Genomic DNA, 13,182 nt, shown 5'->3' on the forward strand with positions numbered 1-13,182 from the left:
TGGTCGCACCGGTGTACAAGACGCAGCCAGCCTTTTAGGTGAGAACACGGTAGCTTGTTTTTCAATTTGTGTGTGTGTAAAGAATAATGAAGTATAAAATCTTTTTTTATAGAGTATCATATAAGGTAGTAGGTATATCACGTCATATATCTCGATGAGTGAGCTCATCAAAAAATGGAGGCAAACACTTTCACACTGTCTAAATAACACAACATTGGCAACATTTCTGTACTGAAATATTGAAAATGTATTTGTGTTATTTAGACAGTGTGCTAGAGTTTTCCTGCAACTTTTGACAACTAAAATCAATAAATGACCCAACATTGTAGGTCTAGGACTTCTACTGTATGTTTGTTGCCATGGTATCAAGATTTTTTGCTCTGAGTTTTACTTGAATCATATCCAAGTTTAAACCTCTGGTGTTGGGATGAACCTGTCATAGTGTAATACCTGAGCTAAGTGTGGGCAGAAAGGGGTTGCCCTTCAGCAGCTGAATAATCTTCCCGGCAACAGGCTTGAAGAAGTCCAACACCTCATCAGGGAGGGGGATGAACTGCAGGAACTGACAGAGACCCCTCAGCCCCCTGAACTCTGGATGATTCTGAAACAAGGAGAATAAACAAGAATCCTTCTTAATGTCACCTGGAAAAATAGCTCACACGTAAGATGGAGGGGGTCTTCAGGTGGACATCACAGAGGAGACCAGATCCAAGTTCTGATTGGATCATAGAAAAACTGCAGCACTACACTATAGCCAGTTTTCCTTGACAGATTATTCAGTTATATAATGAAAAGGAGTGGATTGATCTTACAGTGAAGACGTCCATGGCCTGCAGGAAGAGTTCTGGTATCTCAGATCGAAGCCACTGGTTCCAGGAGCTGTCTCTGTCTACATCCTCTCGTGAAGACGGGATGTCAAAGTCACCTGGAGGAAACATCTCTTCGTTATTACACAAACTTTGTGTCTGTGACTGACAGCTCAGTAATCCGTGTTTTCATCCTCACCTTGGATGATGAAGCGGAAGCCGAAGCTGCGCAGTGGCAGGTAAGCGAAAACAGGTTGTTTCTGTGGCTGGAATATGATGTCACTTCCTGTGATGTCGCTGTTAAGCTGGAAGGCGAGGGCGAGCTCTGTGGATTCAACGTTCTCTTTGATCTGAAGCTGAAGCTGAAAACAAGAAAAAAGACTGACTTCTTACAGAAAAGGATTTTAATATATTATCATATCTTTAATAAGATATGATAAGGGGGCATGTGTGTGTGTGTGTGTGAGAGTGTATGTGTTACCTTCTTGGGCTGGACCGTAGTTTTGACCACCAGCCAGCGCTCGATGCCCTCTGTGTGCTCCACCTCCAGCACGTTGTGACTCAGGTCTTTCCGAGTCATCATCACCAGACGCTTCTCGCTCTACAGGAGGAAACAGGCAATACTTCTTCATCTTCCGCTTGAGCTTTAATAACCGACAGGGAGGAAAGGTGTGAGTCCTACCTGGTTGTAGATGGTGATGGAGCGCAGACGATGCAGAAAGAGTAGCAGGGAGGGGTGCACGTCATGGAACAGGTTTCTGGTCTGACGGTTGTCAGAGCGCAGAGGGAGGCAGATCTTTGTGGTCCAGCTGATACAAACACATGAAGACAAATCTGAGGACCCTACATGTAAGCTGGCTGGTTGCTGCTTAGACACCTGTGACTGATTTTATTGATCACCAGAAACAACCAACAACACGGCATTCCAGCAGAACTTTTATTCTGCTGTTGGGAAATGTGACAGTTAAAGTGTAAATATCTGCGGTTAGTGCATCTTCTGACCTGTGCAGGTTCAGCTCCTTCAGCTCAGTGTCCAGCGTCCTCTCGTCTTCGGCCCAGTGAGGGAGGATGTATCCCATGGGGCCGCAGGTCTTGTCAAAGTGCAGATGGAAGCCGTTAGAGTGAATCTCAGGACAGTCTGTGACTTTAAACACGGACTTGAAGCCAATTCCTTTTTGTCCTGTGAGGAGAGGAGGAGCCAGGATAAAGACATGGTCACATTTCTAACAGTAAGAAACCCTGACATCACTGACTGACACTCATTTGTGTGTCGTCGTGCACACACTCTCACCTGTGTATCATTGTGTAAACACACCTGTCCCTGTTGTACACCCTAACCTGTGTGTTCCCATGCACATCGACAAGTACACTTGTGCACACACTCACCTACGTATCCGTACTTGTGAACACACTCACCTATGTATCCGTACTTGTGAACACACTCACCTATGTATCCGTACTTGTGCACACACTCACCTACGTATCCGTACTTGTGGACACACTCACCTACGTATCCGTACTTGTGCACACTCTCACCTACGTATCCGTACTTGTGCAGACACTCACCTATGTATCCATACTTGTGCACACTCTCACCTACGTATCCGTACTTGTGAACACACTCACCTATGAATCCGTACTTTTGCACACACTCACCTATGTATCCGTACTTGTGCACACTCTCACCTACGTATCCGTACTTGTGCACACACTCACCTATGTATCCATACTTGTGCTTGCCCTTGGTGCTGTTGCCCACGTCACAGATGGCTCGGATGTTAGTCTCCTGGAAGCCGCTCTCGTTGTTGAGGATGGTGATGCAGTCTCTCTCCACCACGAAGGCCAGAGAAGGAACCAAGCCGTCCTCTGACGGGTAACTGTTGTCATCGGCATTCTGGGAAAATATAAAACAAAATAATTAATAGAACAGTCTCAGGTGGCATTCTCTGTATTTCTATAAATATTCATATTCCTAAAATCTGTCAAACTTGAAGGTTATGACAGTAATGGAACCACAATCTCCTGCAGCGAGATCACGCCAGCCTCCTGCTGCCTGTTTGGTTTCAACACATTCACATCAAGCAGCAGAGTTTTAAATTTGATGCGAGCAGTAACTGGGAGCCAGTGAAGGAAGATGAACCGCGGAGTTACATGTGCTCTTTTGGGTCAGTCAAAGAAAACATGACAAAATCTGCCATGAAATCATGAAAACCAGAAATATGTCCATAATAATATTTGATCACTTAAAGGAATGTGGCCCTTGCTGTGACCAAAGTTGCCCATCCCTGATCTAGATATTAGTTTTTATTTTTAATAAATTTCCCAGGGTTGTTATGCAAACTAACAGCTCCATTTTCACAACTGAAGAATTAAACTCTGCAGAACATCTAAATATGATGTTCCTTTAAGTTTAAAGGACATCCATCTCTCCAATCATTATGTGAGGAGACCAGGAACCAATCTGAGGAGCATGAAATCTGAAGTGTTGAATGTTCCTGATAAAAACCTTCATCTGCTCGTATTTAGAGACATCCCCGTCAGAGTGTCATGGAGAGCCCCGCCCTGTTCATGTCACATCACTGATTTGACTATAAATACACATGAATGATCTTCCTGTGTGTTTTTAAAGGAGTCACCTGAATGAGCTCCAGGACAAAGTGTGTGTCTTTGCTGTAGAGTTCAGTGGAGAGGCGGTCCAAGCTGCGGCCCAGAAGCTCCTGATGGCCTTGTATCAGCCTCTGACCTTCAGCGTTCAGCTCCACGCCGATCCCGAACTTACTTTTTCTGTAAAGGAGACGTGGAGGAGAGCGTTTAGATGAGCTGCTCTTTTAGGATTGATGACAACCTAATACACACACTGTAGTAACAAAACACACCTGATGTCCTCGATGACTGCTCTGTGGAGGTCTAACACGCTCTCTGATTGGCTGACGGATGATTCCTGCTCAACAGAATCAGATATTTTGGACTTGTCCTCATCCTCGTCCTGAACTCCTTCGGCTTCACTGCTGACAGCTGATGTTTCTCCGTTAGGCAGAGAGGCCAGCTCATACAGCTCCTCTTCATCATCTCCCTCCTCCTCCTCCTCTTCCTCCTCATCGTCATGCTCGCTGTTCACTGGATGAAAACATTAAGAAATCAAACAATAAGAAACCAGAGCATGGTTCATTAACAAAGTATAACAACAAGAGGCTGACGTCACCTGGTTGGAGAGTCTGGTTGAGAGTGGAGGAGACGAAGCTGCCATCCATCATGTTGTCCTCCACAAACTCGTCTTCACTCGTGTTCAGAGCCGACAGACTGCTGCTCTCAGAATCCATCAGATTAGACTAAAGTCAAGAAAAGAGAGACGGAGACACAAAGAGTAACTTTAACACATGCAGCTGCAGAACATGGCTGCTCACACATAACCTGTGTGCAGAGCTTAACATTGACTTTAGTTAAAGAAGCCAGAGAACATAATCATTTAAATAGAAAGTAAATATGAATGCAGCTCATGTTTGGTTTGGATCTGATGAAACATTTTGCTGTCTGGATGAAGTCCTAGCTGAAGAGAAAGGGGGAGACCCGGGCTGGAATCAAACCGTTTCGTTGTTAGATGAATGAAGCTCCACTACGCTGACCGATGGGGCGCCACCATGCACTTCTTTTATAACATCCCACAATGAGAGTGAGATATGACACATGTAGTGTAGTGGCTAACATTGTGCCAAGTGTAACTGCACAGTGTGGGAACACAGCTAAAGAGACCTGGTTTGTCATTGAACGTTGCACAAAGTTAACTTCCTGTGTCTGAGTCTCCCACGGGCTCAGATTGTCTTGAAAAGCTCTCACTGCATCAAACATGTCCGTGGTCACACAGCCCATCTCTGAAGCTCACCGAGATGATACGGTATATTGAACAGAACCTGCGGCTGGGACGGGCATTCAGGGTTCGTCATCGTCATTCCATGTGTAGAAGTCGAGTGAAGCTCTGAGTTTATGAAGCGGGACAGTGAGTCACACGCGGCGGTCACACATGACGTGGTCAGGTGTAATCAGCTGCTGTCCACCTGTGATCTGAGCAGCATGACCACATCAATAATTCATAGCTTTCAGTGACGTCACCAGCATGGAGGGCTGGAGGGCAAAAATCGCTCAGGAAAGTAACAGCCACCGTTGAAAAGCCTGTAGAACTGCAGCACGGGCTTTTAATTTAATATCTCCTGTAAACAACACACGTTTACATCACCTGACAACCATAGCAAAACTAAGATATTAAGATAAACTTTGAGTTTGGGGCACTTGCGATACATTAACAGCACACGGGACACTATTTATATCGCTAGAAACGGCAAAGTCCGTGCCGGTGTTACGTTTGAAAGAGTTACCATGTCAACTGGTGACTGTCGGCCGAGTGAGTCTGGTTGTCTTACGTTACGAGTACTAAAGAAAGCCTATTTGTTTAGCTTTCATTAAAACATCTCATAAGTAATTTTGACATTATGATAATACAAAAACAAAACAAAGAGGCATTTGTTAGGACACTTTCAGTTGCGTTTGTCTGAAAGTCATCAGTTAACATGGTCACTCTTTTCACCATAACACCAGAATGTCACTTCAGTGATATTGCTGATATTTAGAGGAGAATCCCTCTCCTTGCATCGCTGTAGGATGAAAGTCTACAAACATACAGGCAGCTTTATGTATTATTGATCGGTCTGAGTCGATAATGCTGCTGTTTCTGGAGTAAAGGGCAAGAAATTCCTCATCATTCAAGCATCAGTGAGTGCTAATTAGCTAACATTAGCTAGTGAGCGTTAGCTAGCGATAGTATCAGCTGTCAATTGCAGTGTTCTGGGGCAGTAATTTGAGTTAATGGCAGGAATATTTAGATTTAGTCAACACTATAATTGATGTCAGGATGAGGAGAAGTCTGATGTTTCCCATCAAAGGGGCCGTGGAGGGTCTAACTGCTTTAATCCACAAACGTCCTCCTTTCTGTTTTTTTTGTCGGATTGAATTCTGTAGAAGCAAAACTCGGGCTCGTCTCCTCGTTGGTTAGTGCATCACATTAAACAACACCTGTATTTCATTTGAAAAAATGTAAAAATAAAACAGATAAACACACATAGGGGGCAACTGAGACCAGTAACTTCTCAGTACTGTACTGTGATAGAGAGTCTTTCTTGCCCTCCAGGTGGGCGGTACCATTAGAGTGTGACGTCACGTGAAAGCTATGAATACCTGGCTCTCTCAGTGAGAAAATATAGAAATATGTGTTTATGTTACATGCATATAATAAAAAATCACTACTCTAGGTTCCTTTGATAGGGTGGGTGCTCTTGCTCGTAAAGGATCTTCGGCTCTTACCGGACATCACAAACTGATGTTGTCTACAGACGAGCAGCTGCTGTGTGAATGGTTTTACTCTGCTGCAGATATTTGAACGTTTTAATGACTTATTATTCAACTCTGACCTTGCTGCGTTCCTCAGGAGCTGGCTGTGCGTCTCTGGGGTTCTGCCGTGCGTTCAGTTTCTTTTGGAAGTCTTTGCTCCACTCGATGACGCCCAACAGGATCCCCAGCCGGTGCAGACAGTTCAGGTGTCTCGGGTCGGACTGGGCCATGGTGATCAGGACTTGTTTGGACTTGGTCTGACCCAGGACGCCAGAGAACGGCTCCAGGAACACCTGAATGTCACATTCACAACACGTGTGATCGGAGGCAGCAGGTGTTATATTTTATCCATCCATACAAGTGTGCTGAGGTCACTCTGAATACTTTACTTTCTTGTTTACATTGTGTGAACATGTTTCCTGGTTGTATCTTAATAAACAGACTGATATAATGAACATGAATGTGCTGTATGTGACTGAGGAACATGAGCGGAGCAGTGGGACCGACCTTGTTCAGGAGAGCCTGGCTGATTCTGGACGGGATTCTTATAAAACACTCCAGGAGGAATTTAGCCACTGTGCTGTAACACGACACGTCCTCTTCATCCTGAGACATTCCTGACAAACACAAACATTATGTTAGCAAACATCCACACTTACATGTTAAAGGATTCAACACTTAACTCTCTGTTTTTCTCTCTTCGCCTCAAAACTACTCCGCTGTTTTAGACACTTGGGCTCCTGTTTCAGTATTCACCAGCAGGAACTGAGACTCTTCCAGGAGAAACAAACATCTTCACTTACAGCAGCTAAACACAACCTGAATCATTTACTCAGGACTCTGCTGATCCTGTGCTCTATGCTGGCTGCACATTCCAAGACTGTGATGACCCCTCCACACCACCAGGTGTCCCGGTTTTGCTGGTTCTTTCTTCTCTGTTGGAGGTTACGGTCAAAGCGAGGTCCTAATTAGGGGATGAGGACTACACCACGGCCCGGTGTAGTCCTCATCAATAAATCCTCCTCTCCAGACAGACGTTTCCTCCCCACCTGCTCAGCGCTGCACAGCTCTTTCTTTTTTGTTTAACACACTATTTCATTTTGTTTTGTAACTAAATGTCATGTTATTTTGTCTCGACACCTATTTGTGTTGCAACCTAAGAGCTGAAACCAAAATCACAAATATTCTAAACAGTATTCAAACACCCGAGTGGCCTTTGGTGAAAAACAACCCACGTCAACCAAGCCTCTGGTAACCAGGTACAGAGGTCATCTGGTGTTTTTGCACTATTGTTTTATAAAGGTTTCATATTAATCAGATGAATGCAGCTCTCTCTTCACCGTTTTCTCTTAGTCCTCAACATTACGTCTACAGTTGGCATAAAATGCAGCAGCGAGGTCGTTAACACACACTGCTCGTCTTTCCCACATCACTCCAACTCTTACCTCCTTAAGTCCTGACTCCTACCTACATAACTGAATTACTGTGTCCTTATTCCAGCATCTGCCTTCTCTGATCTTCTGATCAGGACCTCTAAACAGTTTTTCGTTCATATTTTAAATCCAGAGGTGAAACTGGAGCATTGTGTGTTTGCAGAGGTAGCTCCTAAACTCTGGAAAAGTCATCAGATCGTCAGGTCTGCTTCGCTTGGTACCATCTGGTTTTACTTTGAGAAGTTTGCACTTCTACTTCAGTACGGTAGTTGAGCTCTCAGCCTGCTGGGAAAGTACAGACAGCACGCGAGTCTCGCTGCCGTCCTTCGCTGGTCACTCGTTTAACTGAGGAGTCTTTTCAATCAGTCCTTTCTATGAGAACTCATTTATATTTTACAGATCTAACAATTTAATGGATTTTATTGTGTTTGTAAAACTCTGGTCGCTACCTTCTCGAGCGACGGCTGCGTCCAGTGAGCGCTGCACGTGATTGGCCAGGAGGGCGGTGGGAGCGTTGGCGACCCCGTCAGCGATCACCATGGAAACCAGGTGTCCTGCTGTTCCCACGGGGTCAAGCATGGTCACGGCAGCTGAGAAGTGTTTGTCTCCTGTGTGTGAGGTGATCCTGAACAGCTGACCAGGCGTCACCTCCAGCGCTGACAAACCTGTGTTCCCTGTCAGAGAATAAAAAGAGTTCACAGGTTGCAGAAATACGTGTGTTTAAATATTGAGAAATGACCAACAGCCCAACAACCTTTTTATTTACTGTAATTTTCTTTTCCCAAAAAGGAAAGTTTAATAAACTCTGAGCAGGATTCATGTCTCTGCAGAAGAAAAGGTGCGGCATGTTTTTACAGGTGATACCGAGACTCACTGCGTTAGACTCTTACCTGCGTTTCTCTCGATGAAATCTTTGAGGGGGCCGTGATGCACTTTGAACACCAGCTCCCACTGACTCCACTCACTTAAATCCTCCAGCAGGGGGCAGCACAGCAGGCTGGACAGCGCCTGCTCCTTGGACACCTCACCCAGACATCCCACTGCCTCAATACCAGATTCAGCACTGTGCATGGAGAGAGGGAGGAAGGAGGAGGGAGAGAAAGAGGGCGAGAGAGGGAGGGAGAGAGAGGGGGAGAGAGGGCGAAAGAGGGAGGGAGAGAGTGGGGAGAGGGAGAAGGGAGGGAAAGAGAGAGAGTGGGGAGAGTGAGGGAGAGAGAGAGGGCGAGAGAGGGAGGGAGAGAGTGGGGAGAGAGGGAGAGAGGGAGAGGGAGAGGGAGAGAGAGGGGAAGAAGGAGGGAGATGGGGGGAGAGGAAGAGATTAGTGCATGTTCAGTTACAGTTGCAGGAAAAATGAAACATATGAATTATGTCTCTGGTTGATGTGAAATATTTATCTTACTGTTCGATCCGTTAAAGAAATTTGATGAAATTATTTTATAAGAGCTTTAAAATGTTTTATGTCCTCAGGCTTGTGTTCGGAGAATCGTGCCTCTTCCATACAAATAAATAAACAAAGCACAAACCGCAGTGCATATCACTTATTATTATCAAGTCTGGATATTTTCATTGAGGCATTTTATCTTTTACTTTACGCACATACATCTTTTAATTTATTCCTGGAGTGAAGTCAATTACACTTAAGTTTGATTTTCTGATGGTGAACTTTCAATGAAATCAAACTGAATCAAAACTGTCCTGACCTCGGTTTGCGGGCGAACAGGGCGGACTCGTAGTGGACCGGGCTCAGTCCTCCTCCCGCCAGAGACCTCTGGCGTTGGACCAGACCGACCAGCATCTGCAGAGTCCCAAAGCCCAGGTCCCGACTGTCCCGCAGCCTGAAGTGGGCCCTCAGAGCGGACTCAATGTGGAAGAGCTGGAGACAGGAAGGGGGGTCTTAAAATCACTGAGGCACATTTATTTCAATCTTGGAACCTTTCTGTAATCATCGTCTTTCACCGTCTGATACATGACTCCACGACTTCTAGGCAACACTTCCTTTTATATCTGCAACGTAAAGGCAGTCTTTACTCAGTCTGTAACATCCCAGAGTAACGCCCGTCCATCTGTTGAGTCTCAGTTCAACAGGAGAATATAACATAGTATAGAAGAGTGAGCGCGGCTATGAGCAGCTGGTATCGGGAGTTCAAAATATCACGCGGGAATAAAGTGAACAGAATATAGCTTTGTGTTTCTGAGGATGATTTGTTGTTCATTCTGTTTATTTTATTTTTTATTTTTTTAAAGACTTATTTTTTGGGCTTTTTGAGCCTTTAATGGAGAGATAGGACAGTGGATAGAGCCGGAAATCAGGGCGAGAGAGTGGGGAATGACATGCGGGAAAGGAGCCACAGGTCGGACTCGAACCTGGGCCACCCGCCCGGAAGACCACAGCCTCCATACATGGAGCGCGCGCACTGACCACTGCGCCACCAACGCACCAATTCATTCTGTTTTGACGTCATGTTGATAAAGTGATGGATTATACAATCAGGAGTCTGTATGTTGGGTTTAATTTTGAAATTGACTGGATGCTCTGAGCGTTTCCTTGTCTGACTTCCTGTCCGGGTTGATCTACTCTGTTCAGCTTGACATGTGCTTGCAGCAAGCTCCGTCCTGTTGCCTTTCTTTGGGTGCATTCGAATTGTCCCTCCTATCTCCATTCACTATCCACTTTACCTTAACCCCGGGGAAACGTCATGAGGTTAAGGAAAGATGTTAGGAGAATTCATAAAGGACTTAGGGAAAGGCGATCTCGTTGCTCTTACAATCCGACCACAAGTCCACTAGGCCACGTCATTAAATGCGACGGGCCGGCGGAGGTTAATGACGTGGGTCTGCCGTGTTGAAACTACAATGTTCAGAAAATGGACTACAGAAAACGCATCCAAAAAACTTTCCCCTGTGCCTTCTTACCGGTGAAATAATCCTAATCACCACAAGGTTGGGATTGAAATAAAAGCAATATAGACTACCAGGCTACAAGTAACAAAAGTGAAACCATCAGCTTCCTGTCCACTCAAATCAACATAAATATGATTGTATGAAATTCATTGTTACATTAATGTAAGATATAACCTACACATAATATTTTAAACATACAAATGTACAACTGCACAAAACATTCTTAAGTGAATTAAATATGTTGAATAAAACATCATCTGGCTAAAAATGTCTCTTTTTATCCCTTACATGATCTGTGTCACTTTACGATCATCGTTAATGTTCGTGAACGGTCGGATGCGCGACTCGCTTTAAATGTTGCGGCCGCAAGGAATTGTGGGGCGGCATATCTCATCTCCTTTCGTAAAGGATGGTCCAGTGCTATCCTATGCTAAAGGAGGTTATAAAGGAAGCATTGACCCACCTTTCCTTAACTTTTAGAGAATTCGAACGGCTCTTATCATGGCCGCCACTTAAATGCTTCCGGGGTTAAGGTGAAGTGGATAGTGAAAGGAGATAGGAGGGACAATTCGAACGCACCCTTTGGTCTGAATCAGACTTAAGAGAGAAACATCGTTGTGTAAGGAAAAGATCAAACTGGATTTGAGTGTGTGTTGAAATGCCTCACCTCCTCTGGATCCGTGGAGGTGATGTCTCCACACTGGTTGATGAACTCGAACACGTCTTGTCTCGATGGTCTGAAGCCGCTGCCCGACAGCTCCATGCTGCTGCTGCTCAAAATCAGAGTGGAGCCCATACAGTCCTGCAGCAGCTACACAACCAATAAAGTTCACTCATCTCAGCACGGTGGTAAAAAGATCTTTAAATAAAATAAAAACCCTCGTACCTGGACGTGTTTAACCAGGAACTCCAGGAAGTTTCCCTGCTTCAAAGAGAGGAAGTCTTTGACCTGGAAGTGTTTGATCAGCTTTCTCTCCAGAGCAGCGATGTGAGCCAGAGTGACGGCTGAGCTCTGAGAGGACAGGCTGTCTTTAAGGATCTGCTTCACTTTACCTGAGAAACACACACAACAAACGTCACTCCTGTGGCGCACAGACATCATGGGCAGACTCTTTCACTTGTCCTGCAGTCGTACCTTCACTGGGGAGGGACACTGTGAGGTTGTCCTCTGGTTTCGAGGGCTCCGAGTTTTTAGATGTTTTGTCTTTAGGCACCAGGTCCTGAGGGATGGCTAGCGAGCCTCCACAGATGGAGAGCTGAAACAGAGCCGTGGCCAGGTGGTTACCTGACACCTGCAGCAGGAAGCTCTGCACGTGCTGGAGGGGAAATTAACAAAAGCAAATATTACAGTCGTCATTCTCTGACACCTCTGAAAAAATGGACACCAAAATATGGAGTCAGATTCTGTACATGTGACGTCTCTTCCTCTCTGATCACCTGCTGGGCAGACAGACGTGTGGATGTCTGGATGTGTACACGAGTACTCAATGTGATCACCCACCTTAGCCATCCTGGGACTGAACACCCCCTCAGCGTTAGAGAAGACAGCCAGCACCACCTCGGCCGCCGTCATGGAGGCGTATCTTTTCCTGAGTTCGTGGTTTCCTGTGAAGGAGAAGGAAGAAGCCGCTCCCTGCAACGCATCGCTCACGCTCCTCTTCATCTTCCTCAGCCGATCCTCGGCCTCTTCCCCCAGCTCCCTCTGGATCAGCTCCCGGGCCTGCTCCAGGATCAGGTGCTCAGCACGACTCACCTTCGTCAAGGTCTGAGGAGGAGGAGGAGTCAAAGGACATCATCATCTCAACTTTATCACTGAGAGCCTGTTATATATTAAACTGTGATCGTCTGAGGCCATCTGCAGTGGAAATAATTATCCTGGTTTTCACCTCGACCTTCAACATGAAATAATACCAATGTACATTTAACAGACTGACATGTGCCGGGACTGATGACACTCCCAGTGATTGAAGCTTTGTGATCCCAGAGAATATTTTTAACGTTGGTTTGATGCAGTGGTTCATAAACTTTCTCTGCAGGGCCCCCCTTTGGTAGATGAAAATACAGTCCCTCCCCAGCACACACGTCAACATTAGTCACTCTGTCAGTAGCTCTGTCATTTTTTCCAACACATTTCTAGATTTTTAGAATTTATCTTTTAGAAATCTTCTGCAGAAAGTTCAGAACTGAGAGAGTAAGAAACTTTGTTGCGACGACAAACTCACAAACTAACGAGCAGCTCTAACAGAGGAAGAGACCAGAAGTTACTCTGCAACATGAAACACTCGTGTTTTAAACCTGACTCTCTGAAGATGAACAACTAAATACAAAATGATGAAAATCTTCTTTAAGATTAAAACATTTCAGTCCTGTAATAGCTTCAGAGACTAGTCTGTCTCGTTTTGAGCTGCAGATCTTCTCGGTCTGGTTCAGTCTGTCGGTCTGAGTCAGTCTGACGTCTGAGCTCGTTTTAATGTCCAGAATTGAGCCGTGTTTCAGGCAACTGCAGAAAAGCCTCTCACAGGTAGGATGTGGTAAAAAGTGTGTGTCTCTCTTCATTACACACCGATGTTCCGGTGAAGATATTCCTCGTCATATGTTCTTTGTTTTAGTCGTCGTGACGTCTGCTGTAGATTCATCATCAGCCTCATATTCACCTGGAAGTC

At 45.3% G+C, this 13,182-nt stretch overlaps 1 protein-coding gene across 3 annotated transcripts in view; it reads right to left on the minus strand.

Moving 5' to 3' along the window:
• Window positions 1–13,182, minus strand: part of wu:fj29h11 (uncharacterized) — a 50,084-nt gene that overhangs the window by 25,019 nt on the left and 11,883 nt on the right. For all 3 annotated transcript variants that reach the window (XM_061027682.1, XM_061027680.1, XM_061027681.1), the window contains 19 exons: window positions 12,021–12,284; window positions 11,655–11,835; window positions 11,406–11,572; window positions 11,187–11,330; window positions 9,319–9,491; window positions 8,509–8,681; window positions 8,068–8,292; window positions 6,693–6,802; window positions 6,266–6,478; window positions 4,009–4,135; window positions 3,683–3,923; window positions 3,443–3,590; window positions 2,523–2,700; window positions 1,809–1,986; window positions 1,489–1,615; window positions 1,288–1,407; window positions 1,006–1,168; window positions 813–925; window positions 451–601 (listed from right to left, as the gene is read on the minus strand). In XM_061027682.1, the coding sequence (XP_060883665.1) occupies window positions 451–601; window positions 813–925; window positions 1,006–1,168; window positions 1,288–1,407; window positions 1,489–1,615; window positions 1,809–1,986; window positions 2,523–2,700; window positions 3,443–3,590; window positions 3,683–3,923; window positions 4,009–4,135; window positions 6,266–6,478; window positions 6,693–6,802; window positions 8,068–8,292; window positions 8,509–8,681; window positions 9,319–9,491; window positions 11,187–11,330; window positions 11,406–11,572; window positions 11,655–11,835; window positions 12,021–12,284 (3,196 nt within the window). The remainder of the gene's footprint in view (window positions 1–450; window positions 602–812; window positions 926–1,005; window positions 1,169–1,287; window positions 1,408–1,488; window positions 1,616–1,808; window positions 1,987–2,522; window positions 2,701–3,442; window positions 3,591–3,682; window positions 3,924–4,008; window positions 4,136–6,265; window positions 6,479–6,692; window positions 6,803–8,067; window positions 8,293–8,508; window positions 8,682–9,318; window positions 9,492–11,186; window positions 11,331–11,405; window positions 11,573–11,654; window positions 11,836–12,020; window positions 12,285–13,182) is intronic.

This window comes from Labrus mixtus, chromosome 21, assembly GCF_963584025.1.
Source record: "Labrus mixtus chromosome 21, fLabMix1.1, whole genome shotgun sequence".
NCBI lineage: Eukaryota > Metazoa > Chordata > Actinopteri > Labriformes > Labridae > Labrus > Labrus mixtus.